The sequence below is a fragment of the Carassius gibelio genome, chromosome A15, assembly GCF_023724105.1.
Source record: "Carassius gibelio isolate Cgi1373 ecotype wild population from Czech Republic chromosome A15, carGib1.2-hapl.c, whole genome shotgun sequence".
Taxonomy (NCBI): domain Eukaryota; kingdom Metazoa; phylum Chordata; class Actinopteri; order Cypriniformes; family Cyprinidae; genus Carassius; species Carassius gibelio.
This window is the reverse complement of record NC_068385.1, coordinates 3,834,375-3,853,480: the sequence shown is the minus strand read 5'-3', so window position 1 is coordinate 3,853,480 and position 19,106 is coordinate 3,834,375. Positions and strand designations below refer to the sequence as shown.

General features: G+C 38.1%; 1 protein-coding gene across 15 annotated transcripts in view; it reads left to right on the top strand.

Moving 5' to 3' along the window:
• Nucleotides 1–17,798, top strand: part of LOC128028962 (MDS1 and EVI1 complex locus protein EVI1-A) — a 157,301-nt gene extending 139,503 nt beyond the window's left edge. For 2 of the 15 annotated variants that reach the window (XM_052616356.1, XM_052616370.1), the window contains 14 exons: nucleotides 353–455; nucleotides 529–775; nucleotides 932–1,079; nucleotides 1,528–1,708; nucleotides 4,699–6,094; nucleotides 6,193–6,283; nucleotides 7,861–7,887; nucleotides 9,201–9,367; nucleotides 10,178–10,255; nucleotides 11,774–11,943; nucleotides 12,109–12,253; nucleotides 14,452–14,688; nucleotides 14,819–14,990; nucleotides 15,803–17,798. In XM_052616356.1, the coding sequence (XP_052472316.1) occupies nucleotides 353–455; nucleotides 529–775; nucleotides 932–1,079; nucleotides 1,528–1,708; nucleotides 4,699–6,094; nucleotides 6,193–6,283; nucleotides 7,861–7,887; nucleotides 9,201–9,367; nucleotides 10,178–10,255; nucleotides 11,774–11,943; nucleotides 12,109–12,253; nucleotides 14,452–14,688; nucleotides 14,819–14,990; nucleotides 15,803–15,931 (3,291 nt within the window). In that variant the 3' untranslated portion in view covers nucleotides 15,932–17,798. The remainder of the gene's footprint in view (nucleotides 1–352; nucleotides 456–528; nucleotides 776–931; nucleotides 1,080–1,527; nucleotides 1,709–4,698; nucleotides 6,095–6,192; nucleotides 6,284–7,860; nucleotides 7,888–9,200; nucleotides 9,368–10,177; nucleotides 10,256–11,773; nucleotides 11,944–12,108; nucleotides 12,254–14,451; nucleotides 14,689–14,818; nucleotides 14,991–15,802) is intronic. The other 13 variants (XM_052616361.1, XM_052616357.1, XM_052616358.1 and 10 more) reach the window with 13 other exon arrangements.
• The last annotated feature ends 1,308 nt before the right edge of the window (nucleotides 17,799–19,106 follow it).

Here is a 19,106-nt window from a genome sequence, read left to right as displayed (position 1 = left end):
TTTGATAGTGGTGTAAAGTTTATCGAGTTTGTTTGTTTTATGAGATAATAGTCATCAAAATTCATAAACAAATTTATGTTGAATAGAACAAAGCATGTTTTCGAACAGCTTGGCTTATGAATTAACATAATATATATATATATATATATATATATATATATATATATATATATATATATATATATATATATATATATATAGAAACGTTGGTAACATTGTAGATAACATCTTTGGCTTTTGCTCAATGCATGCTTGATGAATATCTTTTCTTCCAAAAATAATAAAAGTAAACTGAAATATTAAACACTAAACAGTATTCTGTCCCATGTTAAATGTCTGCCTCTCTCTCTAGATCTTTTACCGTGTGGTCCGAGAGGTCCAGCCGGGTGAGGAACTCTTACTGTTCATGAAGGCTGAGGAGTTTTCATGTGAGACCATGGCTCCGGACATACATGGTGAGTTAGCACTCATACACACCAACACACACAAACACACACATGCTAACTCACTCGTTTTGTTGTCCTGCAGAGGAGCGTCAATACCGCTGTGAGGACTGTGACCAGAACTTTGAGTCTGGTTCAGAGCTGCTGGACCATCAGAAGCATGTTTGCAGTACGCCGCCTTCCTCCAGCTTCAAGCTGTCAAAGCAGGGTCTGCCCTGCACTGCAGACGATCCTGATCTTGACCCGCTGCACTTCCACACTCACCCCCTGAACTTACCCCACTCCCCACAGGAGTGTAAGGAGTGCGAGCAGGTCTTTCCTGATGCCCAGAGGTAAACAGAATTAGATTAAAGCAAAATTTCAACTGTTGTCCCTTTTTTATGACTACAGACTAACTCTGACCCGAATCCAAATATAATTTTTTTTTGTTTCTACCAAAACAACAAAAAACACAATCAAATCTGTCTCCTTTTCTGTCTGTCTCTCAGTCTGGACACTCACTCGCTGTCTCACTCCGATGAGAGGGAGTATAAGTGTGATCAGTGTCCAAAGGCCTTCAACTGGAAATCAAACCTGATTCGCCACCAGATGTCACATGACAGCGGCAAGCATTATGAATGTGAAAACTGCTCAAAGGTAGAGTCCAGACATTAGACCAGATGTGTGCAAAACTGGCATCTCTTACTGTAGCTTACCTTCTTTTACCTCAAACCCAACAGTAATTCCATCATGGAAAATACGGTGATAAATACAATTAATAAAAAGCAACTGACTATATAATCACGTATAGTAAGGATTGCAAAATAAATAGCCTTTTCAACATAAAAATGCAGGAGAAGGATCTTTGTTGTTGTCTTCAAAGTTTGTACATCCAGTTCGAGCAAATTCATAAGCGTGAACCTATAGATGTCAGTGTTTGTTTTCAACAACATTTTTGTTTACTTTTGTAGAAATAATCAGTTCTGGTACTTTTGGATTGCAACTTTGATGTCCAGTCAAAACCATTTGAGATGCACTCCAATATATCACACTGTCAGTAGGATGTGTATGTAAACTTTGTCCCTGTATCTCTATCTTTACCCAGCAGGTTTTCACAGACCCCAGTAACTTACAGAGGCACATCCGCTCTCAGCACGTGGGGGCGCGAGCTCACGCCTGCCCTGACTGCGGCAAGACCTTCGCCACCTCCTCAGGCCTTAAACAACACAAACACATCCACTCCTCGGTCAAGCCCTTCATATGTAAGTCACTCAGACCCTTCATATGTAAGTCTGCATGCTTTCTACTCTGAACACCACACCACAGAGCTGGAGAGCTCCAGCGTCCTTTTGAAATTCCCGCCAAATTTTAAATCTTTGATTCTAGATAGATCAACTCCACTTTTTAATTTGCTCAACTGGTATTTAAAGACAAGTATACCTTCAATGCACTGTAACTTGCTTTGGATAGAAAGCATCGACCAAATGAATAAATATAAATAGATTTAAATCTGTTTTTGAGACTGGTGGAGCTCTCCAGCTGGCCTGAGTTATCCAGCACTTATGTTGATGTTAGATCTGTTTAAGAGATTAAGTTTAAGAGATTAAGTATATTTATATATATAATATTAATCATATATAAATAGGAAATTAAATATTTCTTACATTTATAAATGTATGTGTGTGTATTTATATACACATAAATATACAGTATACTTACAAATACTGTTAACAAACTTTTGTTTTGGTTGCGATTAATAATAATAATAATTTTTATTATTATATTGTGTATTTAGTTAACATTTATATTAATGAATATTAATCTTTAATTTAATAAAAATTTGTTATTCTGTTTATTTGCTATAACCTAAGATTGCTTCTTTTACAGGGTATTTGATGTACAGTATTTATTGACTGTGTGTGTGGGTGTGTGTGTGTGCTGTCTCTGTCTCTGTACACTCCATTTATGCTGTGGTGTGTGATGGTTCGCTTTCCAAAATCTGACTCATTTGATTTTCTGTCAATGTTATAATGTTACTGACAATATTATACAGTACATACCAGCATAGTCATGTTCTTATAATCCTATCAATCTTTGAAACCCACAATTTACCCTACATTACCCTAACAATGCATGTCAGTACACCACCTGTGCACTCTTGATTTTAATGCATGACCTCTGACCTCCGACCTCATTCGTGAATAACCTAATAATTCTAAATCTCATCCTGCACTTGCCCCTCATAATGATTTAAACGTCTTAAACTGTACTGCGACCTCTGAACTTTGCACGATTGAACTTCATGCATTGACCTGACCCTCGAAGTGCTGATCCCACACAGCTCGTGTAGACGTTACCCCCCCACCCCACCACATATCAGACAGTAACTAGCTTGCTAACTCTAGCCATTCCGGGAAAATCACTACCACATGCAGACCGACTCATAGAGAGACTTAGGCACAACCATTTACAGCAATCAGCATTTGAACAAGCACAGCTAACAACACTTAATGACCTCGCAACAACACACACACCGAAATCCACCACACGCATGCACTTTGATGCATGCACAGGCAAATATACACTCTGTAACAAAGTGAGCCTTATTGAGTCTTATTTTTATCATTTGTTAACGTACTTATATTTCAATTCAATACTGAAAGGTATTGCTAAAATATAATTCAGTCAATGTATGAAATCATTCCAAGTTATTCACTTATGAGGTTTAAACTCAGTATTGACCTCTTTACAAACAGACCCATGAACTCATTTGTGTCTTCATTTGCATGTATGTGTTCATATACATCATTCTGGATTTGTTACTGAAACAAACACTGACAACAATATTGTTAACTATGCTAAACTAAAAGAGAAAATCTCTCTTTTTCATAAACACTCACACACATTTGTTTTACCACTGGCTGTTCACCACTGCGGAATGTGTTTATAATATTTCGTCATGGTTTATTAAGACCTGACAAATTACAGTACTCTGAAGTGCTCACAGATCTTCCCTAAAACACGCCCCAGATTTCACACCTGTTCATCCAAGTGTGTCCAGTTGTTCACAAATATATATAAAAAATGTGTGTGCGTATTCCTGAATGTATGATACCCAAGCAGTATGTGTGTGAACGAAAAAAAACCCTTAAAGTGATAGTTCACCAAAAATAATAAAATCCTTTCATTTACTGGGAGAGTTGTATTGTTCCAAAACTGTTCCAAAGTATTTCAAATGCAAAAGTAAAATATACAATAAACAGATAAGAAATTGTTGAGAAAGTTTTCTTGAAAAGTATTCTCATAGCTTCATAACATTAAGGTTGAACCACTGTCACATGGACTATGTTATCGGTATTCTTACTACCTTTCTGGGCCATAAAACATTTCAGTTGCATTGTAGTCTATGGAGGGTCAGAAAGCTCTTGGATTTCATCAAAAACAATCTTAATTTGTGTTCTGAAGATGAACAAAGGTCTTACGGTTTTGGAACAAGAGGGTGAGGGCATGAGTACATTTTCATTTTTGGGGGAACTAACCTTTTAAGTCATTCTTTTACCCTGCACTAATATTTACATCGCATCTCTTGATCAGTCTGTTTGAGTGACCGACTCTGTAAACACACATCATGGTAGAACATCCTCTTTCTGCACCTCACACCTCATGCAGTCCGACAGGGATTAGTAAACCCACCCTGCTACACTCCCATAAATTTTTAAAACATTACATTTGCAATAGGATATGTGATTATGAAGAGAAATGTTAGTGGACAAAAGGCTTCATTTCACACTAGAGGTGTTAGACTGGTAATGTATAGGGTGATTTGATCACTTTCAGAGTGTGCATTAGGGACTTAACAGTATACACTGCTGTGTGCAGTGACATGAACAGCAAGAGTTTAGGATTCATCGTGGATTTTAAGAATGTTCTTTGACGATTGAATATTGTGTAATTATGTGAGATTTATGTGTGTGTTTATAATAGACAGGGACGTCGCTTGGTCCATGGGAACGGACCTGCAGTAGAGGATTCATTCAACTCTGCTTCCTTCTCACGCTTAAAATAGAGCCATTGTGATGTTCTTGTCTCTGTGTGTGTGTGTGTGTGTGTGTGTGTGTGTGTGTGCACCTGCGTTTGACATTGCATTCTTTCATCTGCCATCCTTGCCTGTCCTGCATTTTTGTTTGTTTTGTTTGCATTTTTGAATGAATGTATGTGTGGCATGCCTAAACTGACCATTCTTTTCCATGGTATTTCCATGTCTCACTGTCTCTAGGTGAGGTCTGTCACAAATCTTACACACAGTTCTCCAATCTGTGCCGCCACAAACGCATGCACGCGGACTGTCGCACTCAGATCAAGTGCAAAGACTGCGGACAGATGTTTAGCACCACGTCATCCCTAAACAAGCATCGGCGCTTCTGTGAGGGTAAAAACCATTTTGCTGCTGCTGCAGGAGGATTGTTTGCCCAGGGCATGGCCCTCCCTGGCACCCCTGGCCTAGACAAGTCTGCACTGGCTGGAATGAGCCATGGGAGTCCTGGTTTAGCAGACTATTTTGGGACAAACAGGCACCATGGTGGGCTGACATACCCAGCAGCCCCTCCGGCATTCCCATTCAGTTTTCCAGGGCTTTTCCCATCAGGACTTTACCACCGGCCCCCTATAATCCCATCCATGTCACCCATTAACGGCCCATCGAATGGTGAACTACGAAAGAGTCCGCTGCTGTCCTCACCCATCTCTGGGTCACGTGACCTCTTGAAGAGTTTATGCAAGGATTCGTTCAACGGGGAGAGCGTGGAGCGTCAGAGGGAAGGATCTATCTCCAAACCAAGGCATAGCGGGAAGACGAGTGACCATTCAGAGAGTAGTGATCTGGACGATGTCAGCACTCCGAGTGGGAGTGAGCTTGAAAGCACTTCAGGTTCAGAGTTGGACAGCGAAGCAGAAAGCGACCGAGAACGGGTGCGAGGGTGGGAGAACGGGAAGGGCCCGAAAAGGAAGTCAAGTGGGTTCAATGATGCCCAAAGCCCAACTATTGTCAGCTCCAGTAGTAGTAGCAACACCAATAACGGAAAAGACTTTCCTGTGCCGGGGCTCCTTCCGTCATCTTTGGACGAGCAAACGGCTGTTTCTGGTGCTGTTAATGACTCGATAAAGGCAATTGCCTCCATTGCTGAGAAATACTTTGGTTCTACTGGACTTGCAGGCCTGCAAGACAAAAAAGTTGGGGCATTGCCATACCCTTCCATGTTTCCTCTGTCTTTCTTTCCTGCCTTCTCTCCATCAGTCTATCCTTTCCCTGAAAGGGAGCAACTTAGACCTCCAGGCCACAAAGGGGAGCCAGAAAGCCCTCCGGTTGAGGGTAAAAAACTTCAGGGCAGAAACGCTGAATCACCTTTTGACCTCACCACCAAGCGGAAGGAAGAACGTCTTGCAGCCAACTGCGGCCCTTTGAAACCTGAAGCCTCACACTTACAATCAACCAACCAGGATCAACCGCTGGACCTGAGTCTTGGTGGACGAACTCAAGGAAAGAGTGTAAGAGGGGAGGAGTTAAAAACGAACCCTGTCTTTGGTGAGGAGAGGGTAGAACCGGAGGCACCTAAGGCCGACCCTTCCCTCCAACATGCAAGACCTACGCCTTTCTTTATGGATCCAATTTACAGGTACTGTCAATCACATGTCCTTCCTACTGTGTTAGCATAAAGGAATATAATTGGTTTGGTTAAACTTGCCCTGAGAACTGATAGAAGTTTAATATCAGCAGGGTTGAGAAAAGAAAGATGAACGATCCTTTCGAAGTCCTCAAGGACAAGTATATGCGGCCTGCTCCTGGATTCCTTTTCCACCCACAGGTGAGATTTGTCGGAATATTTTCCCACTGCTAACTCCATTTTACTTTATCACCTCATCCCTACAGTCCTGCAAAAATCATTAGCCTATTTTCAAGAGCCTCTTTCATGCATGTTCCAGACTCAAATGCGCACCATGACCAGTTTGAAAGCTTTCTCATCAGTTATTTCAACCCAGTTTTGTAGTTCCCACCAGTGGTACAGAAAGTTGGTGTGCAGAATTGCCAGACATCTTACTTTACTCACAAAATACCATTATAATAACATATCATTATTTTTGCAAAAAACTAATTTGGTTTAGTGCCACTAATGGTATAGAAACATGGAACAGAAACAGCACATTAACCAAATTCAAGGCGATTTTAAATACTGACATAACTTTACTTGTCCCATTGAATTAGTTTCTACTATTGACAGAATAACTCTTCATGATCTTGTATTGATGTAATAGCTACAGTATGGTGGCAGTAGTTTTACAGGGCCCTAGTGTTTTAGCTTTAGCATAGCGACTCCATGTTCCTCCATGTGGTTCTTTTACGGAGTGATTAGGTCCAGATGTGAGATTCAGACAAGGTGGGAGTTTTTTGACACATCTCTGTGTGGGTGTCTTTGATTATTATGTCACAATATTATAAACAGTTAAAGTGCCAGACACTGAGCCACGTCCCTGGATGAAGACTATATATAAATGTGTGTGTGTGTGTTTGTTTTGTTGTAAATCTGTGTGATTTATGTGTTTATGAGTGATTTTGTCTGAGTGTAAGTGTGTGGTTTAGTGACTGAGTGTCTGTGTAACCTCATTAGTGTGTATTAAATAACCTGTCTGCTTTATGTCATTTTATGTTCGCTATCATGGTTCTGTAAAAATAATACATAGTTCTCAAATAAACCTACACACACACGTCTGGTACATATATAGACCCTGAAACACCCATAGACGCTCACTGGTGTAGTGTTTTATTGGCTGTTTCAGGACAGTGTTTTATGGGCTGTTTCATTGGCCTGAATTATTCCCTTTGTATGCTGTGTCTGTGCAAGATAATATCCACATGTCCCTCACACACTGCCTAACGAGGTGACCTATCAGCATCCACTTTGTTGCACTATCCTCACTGGACTCTCTAAATGGCACCAGGGATGCTATTGACGGCACAGATGTATTATGGGAAATGCAGTTTTAAATATACTGTATTAGTGTGATGCTAAGCAGTAGAAAACAATTCAAACATTGGGAGATTAAGTGGATTGTGGGGGGGGGATTAAGAAATAGTTAATGCAATTTAGTTATATTTATATTTTACTGTATTACTTTTTTCACTTTGTTTAAATCTGTATAATAATTGATAATAAATAATTATCAATAAATTATAAATATAATTTGTTTTCTTACACCGCTTTTTTCTTCCACTGCACCAGAAATACTCTGTAATATGAGTAATTATAACTAATGCATTGCATTGCATAAAATAAAACAATCAGTGTGTGATGTTAACCTTTACGAAACATCACATTGCATAATCACACAGAATCAGTCTAATTCTTGATTTTGATTTGCTGTTTCCCTTCTGTCCTGCCCCCAGTTTCGCATGCCTGATCAGAGAACATGGGTAAGTTACTCCAAATCAAGTCATTCATGTGCTTTCACCACAAACACACACACACACACACACACACACACACACATGCACACACACACACACACATACACGCTTAATAATTACATGTTACTCACACACACACCTAACTTTAAAACATGTACCCATAATGCAGCTCACTATTAGCGTTACTTTATAGATGTAATGCATGACTCAAACAAACAAATGCATGGACCAAATCACACCTAAAACAGCTAAATCTGGTCCAAAGTCATTTCCATTTAGGGAAGATCCATGTTTATTTAGTAAACCACCCGGCCTTTTACACTTTTTTTGGCCTGATCTGTTCAATAAATGACAACTGATTGATTCGTTTTTGGAATTTAGTACCATAAAACAGAACATTTGATCTTTGTCCTCTCCTTTGACATAATACTTAAAAATGTTCAGATTTATCCTATTTCTTTCTTTGATATTGCTTCTAAGAAAAAAATGTCCTTCTTTTTTAGAACTTTCTTAGAATATTTTCTGCAGAAGGAAACATTTCTTTGTGTATGAAAGTCTGGGAGTACTTCAATGTGAATCAGGACTGATTTGTCACCAAAACCCAAAATAAGAAAAAGGGTAAAATTCAATATACGCATGAAAAAATGCAAATCCACTCAGCTATCTGAAAGGCCGTACTGTTGTGCTTCGGTTGATTGACCCACTCGTTTACAGCCAACCCATACCTCCCCCCCACACACACACACACAGCTCAGTCCCCTCCCTCTCCTTCCTATGATATCATTATTACTGCTGTCTCAGCCTTGATCAGTAATGTCAACATCTTTCATATTGACAAATGTGCTGTCTGCTCATATTGTGCACTGAATGCTTTATGGCCAACATTGAACATGAATCACTCCTGCTCTTTACACACACACACACACATTCAGGCCTTGTGTTGTTCTCATTCTCTGGCTGACACACACATGTAGCTCCATCCACTTTGAGAGTGTGTCCATTTCTGATGAAAGCAACTGTTAGGCTTAATTAGTAAATTGGCAGCGGTTCTTATCCGCTTGAATCTCTGTGTGTGCGCACATGTGTGGTCCATCTTATAACGTGCATTGTAAGTCGAGTTTCTGTGCCAAAACTGGAAAATACAAATCAGCAAAAGCATTTCACACTGTTATCCCAGAGTGAAAGTTCACGGTCAACATTTTGCCCTGCACATCTTGCAACTCCACATCAATAAATGCGATAAATTAATAACACAGTGGGAATGTGTGTCCTTAAAGACCTCACAGTGAGGTAATAAATGTTTTCTCTATCTCTCACAGATGTCGGCGATTGAAAACATGGCCGAAAAGCTGGAATCCTTTGGCTCTTTGAAGCCGGACGGCGGTGACATCATGCGTTCCGTTCCCTCCATGTTCGACTTCCGGGCTCCGCCCACCACCCTTCCTGAGACACTGTTACGCAAAGGCAAAGAGCGCTACACCTGCAGGTAACGATCACTTTCTCCTAGCACATTAATGAACATATCTTATTAAAAACACAGCAAATTATCTACCTTTTGAAAACAAAACAAATAACTAAACAAACATACCTTTAAAAAATCTACAACAAAACTAAGAAAACTGTATAGTAACTAAACAAACAAATCAAAAAAATATTATTTCGAAAGTGAATGACTAAGCAAATTGGATAGAAACTAAACAAAAGCATTATATAGTAATTAAACAATAGATAAAAGTATGTAATAAATAAGCAAACAAAACACATTTTAATTATAAACTTCATTTTATAGTGTAATATTTTCATTATATATAAATAACATTATTATTGTTCCAGTATCATTTTCACTATTGGATTATCAGGGCCAAAAGAATCTTTGATAAATATAGATTTCAGTATATCAATTCATCTTTAACTTTGTTTAAAAATGTTTAATGTTGCCCTGTCAACCAGATAGTATGTGCTGCATTATTTACAAAATAACTGTACGTAATAGTATTAATATAATATCAGTATTAATTTTAAAATATTACATTTATTGTTAACACTGGTATATTGTGACACCCTTAATTATGATGAACTAAAGCATAATAAATATTATTAAGTCATTATATTTATAAAAACGTTTGTTTGTGTTTTGTTGTTTAATTAATAAGATGTTTAAGTAAACATGTGTTTGATGTTTAATGAGTGTTGACAGCACTTAGCCAGGAATGCAGGGAGTTTTTGGGAAGTGTGTGTGTGTGTGTGTGTGTATTGCTGAGTATTGTTCCTGGAGATCTGTTTCCTTCCCCTATAGATACTGTGGCAAGATATTCCCACGCTCGGCCAACCTTACAAGACATCTACGGACACACACGGGAGAGCAGCCTTACAGGTGACACATTGTCCCACACACACACACACATTAATATATACTGTATAATGTAATCAGTTATTCATATACTTGAATGAGCTGAATTATATGTTAATACACAAACCATTAAGCTATGATTAACTATATTGCAGAAGAATTATTTATTGTGATAATTATTATTGATAAAAGTACTTTTTGAACATTAGTGTGTTTGTACTGGAGACTGCTACCACAATTTTATAATTCTATGCATTTTATTTCTGTTAAATGTTTTCTATTATGTCAGTATAATGTGTCCATAAATTAGAATATCTATTTAGATATATAGATATTTAATCAAATGTAACCGTAATATGAAAAATATCATAGTTTGGAAAAGATTGAGGTGATTTGACAGTTTGTGACATTGTTGAGTTATATACTGGGTCTTTTTCATATATAATTTAATATATAATAGTGTTCCTGTAGCTCAATTGGTAGAGCATTGCACTATCAAGCGCAAGGTTGTGGGTTCGATTCCCCGGGAACACATGATAAGTAAAAAATTGATAGCCTGAATGCACTGTAAGTTGCTTTGGATAAAAGCGTCTGCTAAATGCATAAATTTAAATTAACATTTTTAAATTTAAATTTAAATATATTTACCACAAAAGACTACATTTCCAATGATTGAAAACCTGTTAATATCAGGAAAATTAAAACTGATTTTTTTTAGAACAAAACGAAAAATTGTAGAATTTAATAATCTTCATTATTATATATTATTTCTTAATTTTAGTATTTGATATTTAAAGTTATTGTCATTTGGTAAGAGTGAGGTGACATCCACAAGAGAGAAGGACAGACAGACAGACAGACAGGGAGACTGAAGGAAGTGTGTATGAATAATGGAGGTGATGAGTGGCGTACAGCTGCAGGCCAGCAAAGGCAGCTGGGTAATTAGGTCTGTGTTTAGGGCTCAGAAACTTTCAGGGAGTTTTAAAATACTGCACAGAAACAGGCGTGCGCACACACTGTATTTGTGGTCCGCCTGACCACAGGGGAGGTTTGTACAGGGCTGTGTTACTTTCCAGATAACTAGCCTCAATCTCCTTGTGCTGGCAATGCTTTAAACAAGCCGGTGATCAGCCTTTAACTGCAATTTAATTTCTATTTTTTCTCTTGCATTTGGAAGGGGGCGAGATAGAGAGAGAGGGAGAGATAACAGGTTCCTGGGAGATCCAATTTAGCGCACAACTCTTACGGTGGAGGGGAAGATATGATCACGTAATCATACGGATAATTCTGCGTGAAGAGACTTGGCACATGCAGTCGCTTTCAGAGCAGAGGGAGGATGTGGACGAGAGTTTGAGAGTTACTGAGTTGGCCAAAGATTAGAGACAAAGAGTTCATGACCACTCAATCATGTGTTTTGGACCCTGCGTGTGTGTGAGACGGATAACATGAGAGTGTTTGATTTCCCGTGTCTATGTATTGTAAATACTGTACTGTCTAATTATGTTCATATGTGTGTGTGTGTGTGTGTGTGTGTGTCCACAGATGTAAGTACTGCGATCGTTCGTTCAGTATTTCATCCAATCTCCAGCGTCACATCCGTAACATCCATAACAAAGAGAAACCCTTCAAATGCCATCTTTGTGACCGCTGCTTCGGGCAACAAACCAACCTGGACCGGCACCTCAAAAAGCACGAGAATGGTAATTTATCAGGTATCCTCACACATACAAATTAATTACATTTCTTTAAAAAACTATGTGAATATATATTCATAATTTATGTTTAGCATTTGTAAATAACCTTATCAGTAACTGTTATTTAGTTCATGTTTGCAGTAATACGCACAAAAGATACTGATATATTGTTTTCATGTGTAGGCACGGCAATGTCATCGCCCCGTTCAGAGCTGGACAGTGGCAGTGCCATCTTGGAGGACAAGGAGGACTCGTATTTTAACGAAATACGAAACTTCATCAGTAACACAGCACAGAACGCCACGTCTCCGTCACACTCTGAGGAAGGGTAAACACCATCTTCTTCCTCATTTATACTAATAAATACAGCTTTTGGTGGGTTGAACAGCTCTTCAAACACTGAGCTTGTACAAGCAGGTTCAAATAAATCTTCACATGGGTTCTCAGTCCACCTCACAATTTTCTGTCAAATTGTAATATTTAATTGCATTATTAATGTATCAATTGTATTAGATAATAATGTATTTTTTAAAATAATAAAATCTAAATCTAAAGTCCACAGACTGAACTTCTATGAAAAATGTTAGATATATACATTACAAATAGTCATGTGTGGGCTCACACACACATGCAAGCGGAGTGTCCATTAGGCTGTCAGTCATCAGTCGGCACGAGTTGCCTCAGGCAGATTGGAGGTTATTATACACAAACATTACTGAACACAACACTTCTCATGCCTTATTCATTAACCCTCACCTCTGAGTGAATAGCATCACATGAAAGAAGCAGCCTGGTATCGCAGTGTGTATTAAGCACACATGTGAACGTATCTGTGTGCGTACATATATTCTGTACGGTTGTTAATCATTAGCCTGTCGCCTGCGGTTTTTAAGAGCAAAGATTAGGGCAGGTCTCCAGCAGGACGTGATTACTGATTGGCCGATTGCGAGCACGTGCAGAACGCTGTTGACTTTTGGCTGCGTGCGCGTACATGAATTTTGCCATCTGCATATGATAATTATCGCTGATCATTTCCCAGCAGCGATCATCAGGTTGGACGACGGTTTTAATGTTTGAACTGGTCATCTGTGTGTGCATGTGTGTGTGATAGATAAAGATCTTACAGGCTTTTGTCTTTTGATTTCTTCACTGTTTCATTAAAAAGATCCTAGAGTTTGCATGCGTCCCACATCTGGTCCCAACATGTGTTTGTGAACAGGAAGTAGGTGTGGGAGAGGAGGTCAGAGGTCGTTGAATGTTTCCTGTCAGAGTGACTGCTTCTGATAGGTACTCTATCCTCCACAAATTACCACAGCTCTCTCTAATTAGCCGACCTGTTTTCATCATCACGCCATCGCTGCCTCTCTCGTATTCTCGTCCCCTCTCTCGCAGTATTAGCGGTGTGCCGAGTGATGAGAGAAGGTGATTTCAGGGATTAACCCAGATGTGAAAAGGGCTTTATATGGGTCACCCTGCAGAGTTACGCTAATCTGAGGATAGAACCGAGATGGAGAGCTGAAATAGATGGAGGTGAGAGATGAAACCTAGAGGAAACGTGTTATTAGACATGATGGATGGATGGATGGATGGATGGATGGATGGATGGATGGATGGATGGATGGATGGATGGATGGATGGATGGATGGATGGTCAGACAAATGGACATACGGACCAATAGGTAGGTAGGTAGGTAGGTAGGTAGGTAGGTAGGTAGGTAGGTAGATAGATAGATAGATAGATAGATAGATAGATAGATAGATAGATAGATAGATAGATAGATAGATAGATAGATAGATAGATAGATAGATATTTTCATTGCACATACACATAGACTTGTATTTTCTCATCTTCTCTACATTCATAATCTTTCCTCTCTGTTTTTAAGTTCAGATAGGAAGTTGCTATTTTTAAGTCAAGGAAATAGTAGAATCAGGACAAAACGAGTGAATCAGCCTTAATGTGGTTCCTTTGGCCGAAGTATATTTGTGTGTGTGTGTGTGTGTGTGTATGTGTGTGTGTGTGTGTGTGTGTGTGTGTGTGAGTTTGGATAGCTGGCCTCTGGCTCTGATTTGGCAGCTCCTTCTCTCCACTCACCAAATGGGCTGTCAACTAAATATTTGGCCTATTAGATGAATTGGAGATAGAGAAGAAAATAAACTAGGGAACAAGGAGATGTGAGCTGTTTGAGGGAGAGAGAGAGCTGAATATAAGTGAGAGGAAGTGTAGGGGCCTGCTGTAGAAGTGCCCTGCCAATGGGCGGCTCGTTTCTGCCAACCAGAGGCCCTCTTAACTGATGACAAACAGTCTCTTTCTCCAACACAGATTCGCCTTCTTTCTTTGAGCATTTCCTCTCATTTAGAAAGCTCGGGCATGTGGTTCTGCTTTTTAAGGTGGTTTATTTTTTCGAGACAAACAGAACTTGGTTTCAGCGCTAAATGATTTTCTTTCTGTAATCAGGGATCGGCATATCAGTCAAAATACATGCCTGCATATCGTCACTGCAACTGATGTCTCTGTTCTCTGTAGGCTGAATGGCAGTCATTTTGATGGCGACAAAGCCCTGCCTGGTCAGGGGTCACGTGACCTGGATGAAGAAGAAGGGGAGGAGCTTGGAGCAGAGGAAGAGGAGGTGGAGCATAGTGACAGTGCCAGGAAACCCAGCGAGGATGGCGTGCCTAGCAGTCTGGATCATGACATAAACGATGACATCGATTTCGAAGGACCAGATGATCTGGAGATAAATAGCAAATCCTCGCCACGAAGGCATGTATAGCAAAAAAACTTGTTATATCCATTCAGTTTTTCGGTTGTAAAGTAATCTTTATATCCATTCTTTTTTTATGGGGGATTGGGTTGAATGAATATTTTAAAATAATCTCTGCATCATTTGCAGGTTTAATGAGGATGATGATGATGAAGATCACAGCAGTTTCTCCACGCTGGATCACATCCGTCACTTTAGTATGGAGGATGGAGACCTCAGCGACAGTGATGTCATCAGCTTTGGCCCCACCCACCTTCAGGAAGCCATCAAGCAGCCTCTATACAGGAAATCTAAGTCACAGGTATTTCTATGATAACTAGTCAGATACTAGCCTTATCCACGTTTTTCTTTCTATGGGGTGAGACTAATAATAATAATGAGAAGAATAACTGAAAAACAAGACCCATAGAATTTACAAATTTGCCGCACCCATTTTTACGACAAGAAAAAGGTGGATAGAGCACAAAATGAAAAAAAACTTTCATTTAAAACTTATCATTTAAATACTAATATTTCATTTTAGTGTTATTCATATTAGTAAAGACAAGAACAATAATTAGAATTAGTAATAAAGTATTATCAATAATAACAATATTATTATTAAAATATTTAAAATACTGTACTAAATGTTAAATTAATATAGTAAAAAAATCACTTTAAATAAATTACTTATTTAATTACTGATATTTTATTTTAATGTTAGTATTAATAATAATTAATTAACTCTAATTAATTTTATTAATCAATAAAAATGTATAATATCACATTTGCCTTGAATATTAAATAAAGACTTATTGAATTAAATTTTTTTTATTTTAGCGTTGTTGTTATTATTATTTAGTTGTTTTATTATTATTGTTATTATTACTATTATTAGTAAATAAATTGTTCTTATTAATAATTAATAATAACAAGAATCAAATTTTCCATGAATACAATTTGTGTATTAAAATTAACATTATTTTATTGTTTTATTATTTATATGATTAATTATTATTAATAACAAAAATAATAGCATCATTATTATTATTATCATTGTGCATTTATTTATCAAATACATTTTCCATTAATATAGTTGCCGTATTTTTAACTGTATATCTCTCCTTTTTCAAGGCATATGCTATGATGCTGTCACTAGCTGATAAGGAACCACTCCATTCGCCTACCCATAATGCCCCGATGTGGCACAGCTTGGCCCGCACTGCAGAACCCAGCGCCATTCAGTCTCTCAGTCACGTATGACACGCCCATGTACCATGTGACCTAACTTAACATTGTGTTAGACTTCTGCCAGAGTCCCTGGTCCACACTCACACCTGCACAAGTGCCCAAATCCTCATTCACTTCCACCACACACACAACCAGACCCTGTGCATAGCAGCTCACTGTCCCACAAACATCAACAAATGGTTGATTGACTGTTTGATTGACTTATTGATTGAGTACCGTTTGTAGGAATGACATTAGTGTCAGTAATTTTGACGGTGAGGATGAAGACGATGATGACAATGGTAGTAATACGTAATAATAAATGTATTTATTCTGTCAGGTTCTAATGTTTTGCCCAGCAGTGGCAGCTGTTGAACAGTTTTTGAGATTGCTAATGAAAAGTCGGTGTCATGATTGTGAGTTTTGTCCGCTAAAACCAATGGTTACTAAGAGTAACAAATGAGTGTCTTCCACAAAACAAATGTGATCGCAGACTATTCGGGCACAACGCCTACCGGCCTGTAAATTTTGTTCGAATTAACGCCATCACACACAAACAAATAAATGCAAATACAGGCACGCAAAACAACCATGTGTTTTTCAAGCATTTTAACAGTTTCTTTTAAGTCTTGTACAGAAACTTACAAGTTTACAAACTTATGCGAGGGGTCGTGGGGTTAGTGTTTCTCTTTTTAAGATATTCTCCAGGAGTTTGTGAATCGAAAAACGTATACAGATACAGATAAAAGGTGTGACCGTTCCACCTCTCACTGACGCTGCTTGTAAAACAAAAACAAAACAAAAAAACAAAAAAAGGTGTAAGGAGTGAGACAGTGACTATTTTCAAGTTCTGTCAAATTAAAGCACTGCATTACCTTCAACCCACTTTCCCGCCAGTTTTTTGCGAAAACATGCTCTTTTTAGTTCGTTTCTTTTTGAAGTTGGAAGAGTGGTTGTAAAACAAATGCTAGAAAAGTCATTTTGTTTAGTTTTTTTTTTCTAAATGGAAAATAAACTAGTTTAAGAACTGAATCTGTAGAACTCACGTAAAGGGTATTTTATCATTTCCTCTGTAACCTTTTCCATTAGTTGGCGAACGATACCACTAAATAGCCTGAATGCTAGTCTTTAGCTACACCGTCCTTGTGTGTCTTTCATTTATAGACAATCATGTGTTCCTTGTGTTTAATTTTATCCCCTTGTCCATTGTTGCTTTGTTTTTGTCTCGGTTGATGTGGTCAATGTTATTACTGTGTATCTTGAAAGTTGTATTTATTTCTCTACAAACTGTAGTTTGTTTTCTGAATAGCACTGCTCTCAACCGCCCCCTTGTGTTGAAATGAAGAATTTCTCACTGAAAATTTTGGGGCGAAGAGACTACTGGGATTTGTAGAAAGGTCTGAATGCCAGATAGTATTAAACATACCATCACAGCTTATACTTCTAATAAAACTGGTAAAGGATATAGATATTACTTAGGTTTTTTGTATGACAATTTATTGATTCAACTGCAAAATATATAAAAAAAGAGAAAATAGTAAAAAACAGCTGATATTATTTCTTCATAAAACGCATGATTGGTCCAAGCTGTACTTGGCATTTTCTATGGTTGTCTGCAAGCTTCTGTGACGTTTAGGTCCATGTTGATTTCTTGTGCCAATCCCTGAAGAAATGTCAGATTTTGTTTATCCTCACGAGGTGAAGGACCAAATCTCTCCTAATTCACTTTGTTTTATTTTTTGTTGATGTTTATAATCCCATTTTTAAAAGTAATCAGTGAGTTGAGGTACTTCTGTTTTAATGCTTTCTACAATGTAACTGTATTGCATTATAATTCAATACTGTGGGAGGAGTTACTGAGAAATAAAAAACTCCTATGTGGGCCGACTGTGCACTCTCACATGGGCTCGGGCTCTGTCTGTCTCTTTTTCTCTTTTATGGTGACTAGAAGAAAGAAATGTCAAGATCATATTTCACCCCAAAATGTTATATATATATGTATATATAATATACAGTACAGACCAAAAGTTTGGACACACCTTCTCATTCAAAGAGTTTTCTTTATTTTCATGACTATGAAAATTGTAGATTCACACTGAAGGCATCAAGGTCTATTTGACCAAGAAGGAGAGTGATGGGGTGCTGCGCCAGATGACCTGGCCTCCACAGTCACCGGACCTGAACCCAATCGAGATGGTTTAGGGGTGAGCTGGACCGCAGACAGAAGGCAAAAGGGCCAACAAGTGCTAAGCATCTCTCGGGGAACTCCTTCAAGACTGTTGGAAGACCATTTCAGGTGACTACCTCTTGAAGCTCATCAAGAGAATGCCAAGAGTGTGAAAGCAGTAATCAAAACAAAAGGTGGCTACTTTGAAGAACCTACAATATGACATATTTTCAGTTGTTTCTTTTTTGTCATGTATATAATTCCATATTTAATTCCACGTGTTAATTCATAGTTTTGATGCCTTCAGTGTGAATCTACAATTTTCATAGTCATGAAAATAAAGAAAACTCTTTGAATGAGAAGGTGTGTACAAACTTTTGGTCTGTACTATATATATATATATATATATATATATATATGTATTTTGCGTAAACAAAATGAGGAAAGATTGCTTGCATTATAACAGTATTAAGCATTTTGTATTAATAATCATATAAAACGTAATGTGAATAAATGTTTTATATATTATTATTATTGTACTAAATTTAATTTGCTGATTCTAATGTAAAAAAAAATTTTTTATACATTTTTGCAAAAAAGGCCTAAAAATAAGCTTAGATTTCTCAGATATAATTTTGTAGATTTTTAGTTAAATTGTGCTTTATCCATAATCTCCTGTCTCTGAATAAGAGACCTAAATATGCTGGTGCCACTTGATGTTGCAAAGAGGTGTCACTCAATGTGCTGCAGACACACGTTTCTGAAAGAAAGACAATAAAACTCTTTTGATAGCCGCTCCCTCACACACCCACTTGTATTATTTCACACCAAGACGCATAAAAATCTTCTTCACACACACTGCCAGATGGACACAGAGCAAATCTGATCCCCGGTCATCGCTCTCACACTGATCCACTGTCCCACAGCCAGAGAGAGTCTGCAAGAGAGAGAGAAAAGCGGCTGAAAGGGAAAAGAGGGAAACAAAAAAGCACGCTGCACTCGTTTGTTTGAGGGAAATGATGGATGAGGTGGAGAGATGTG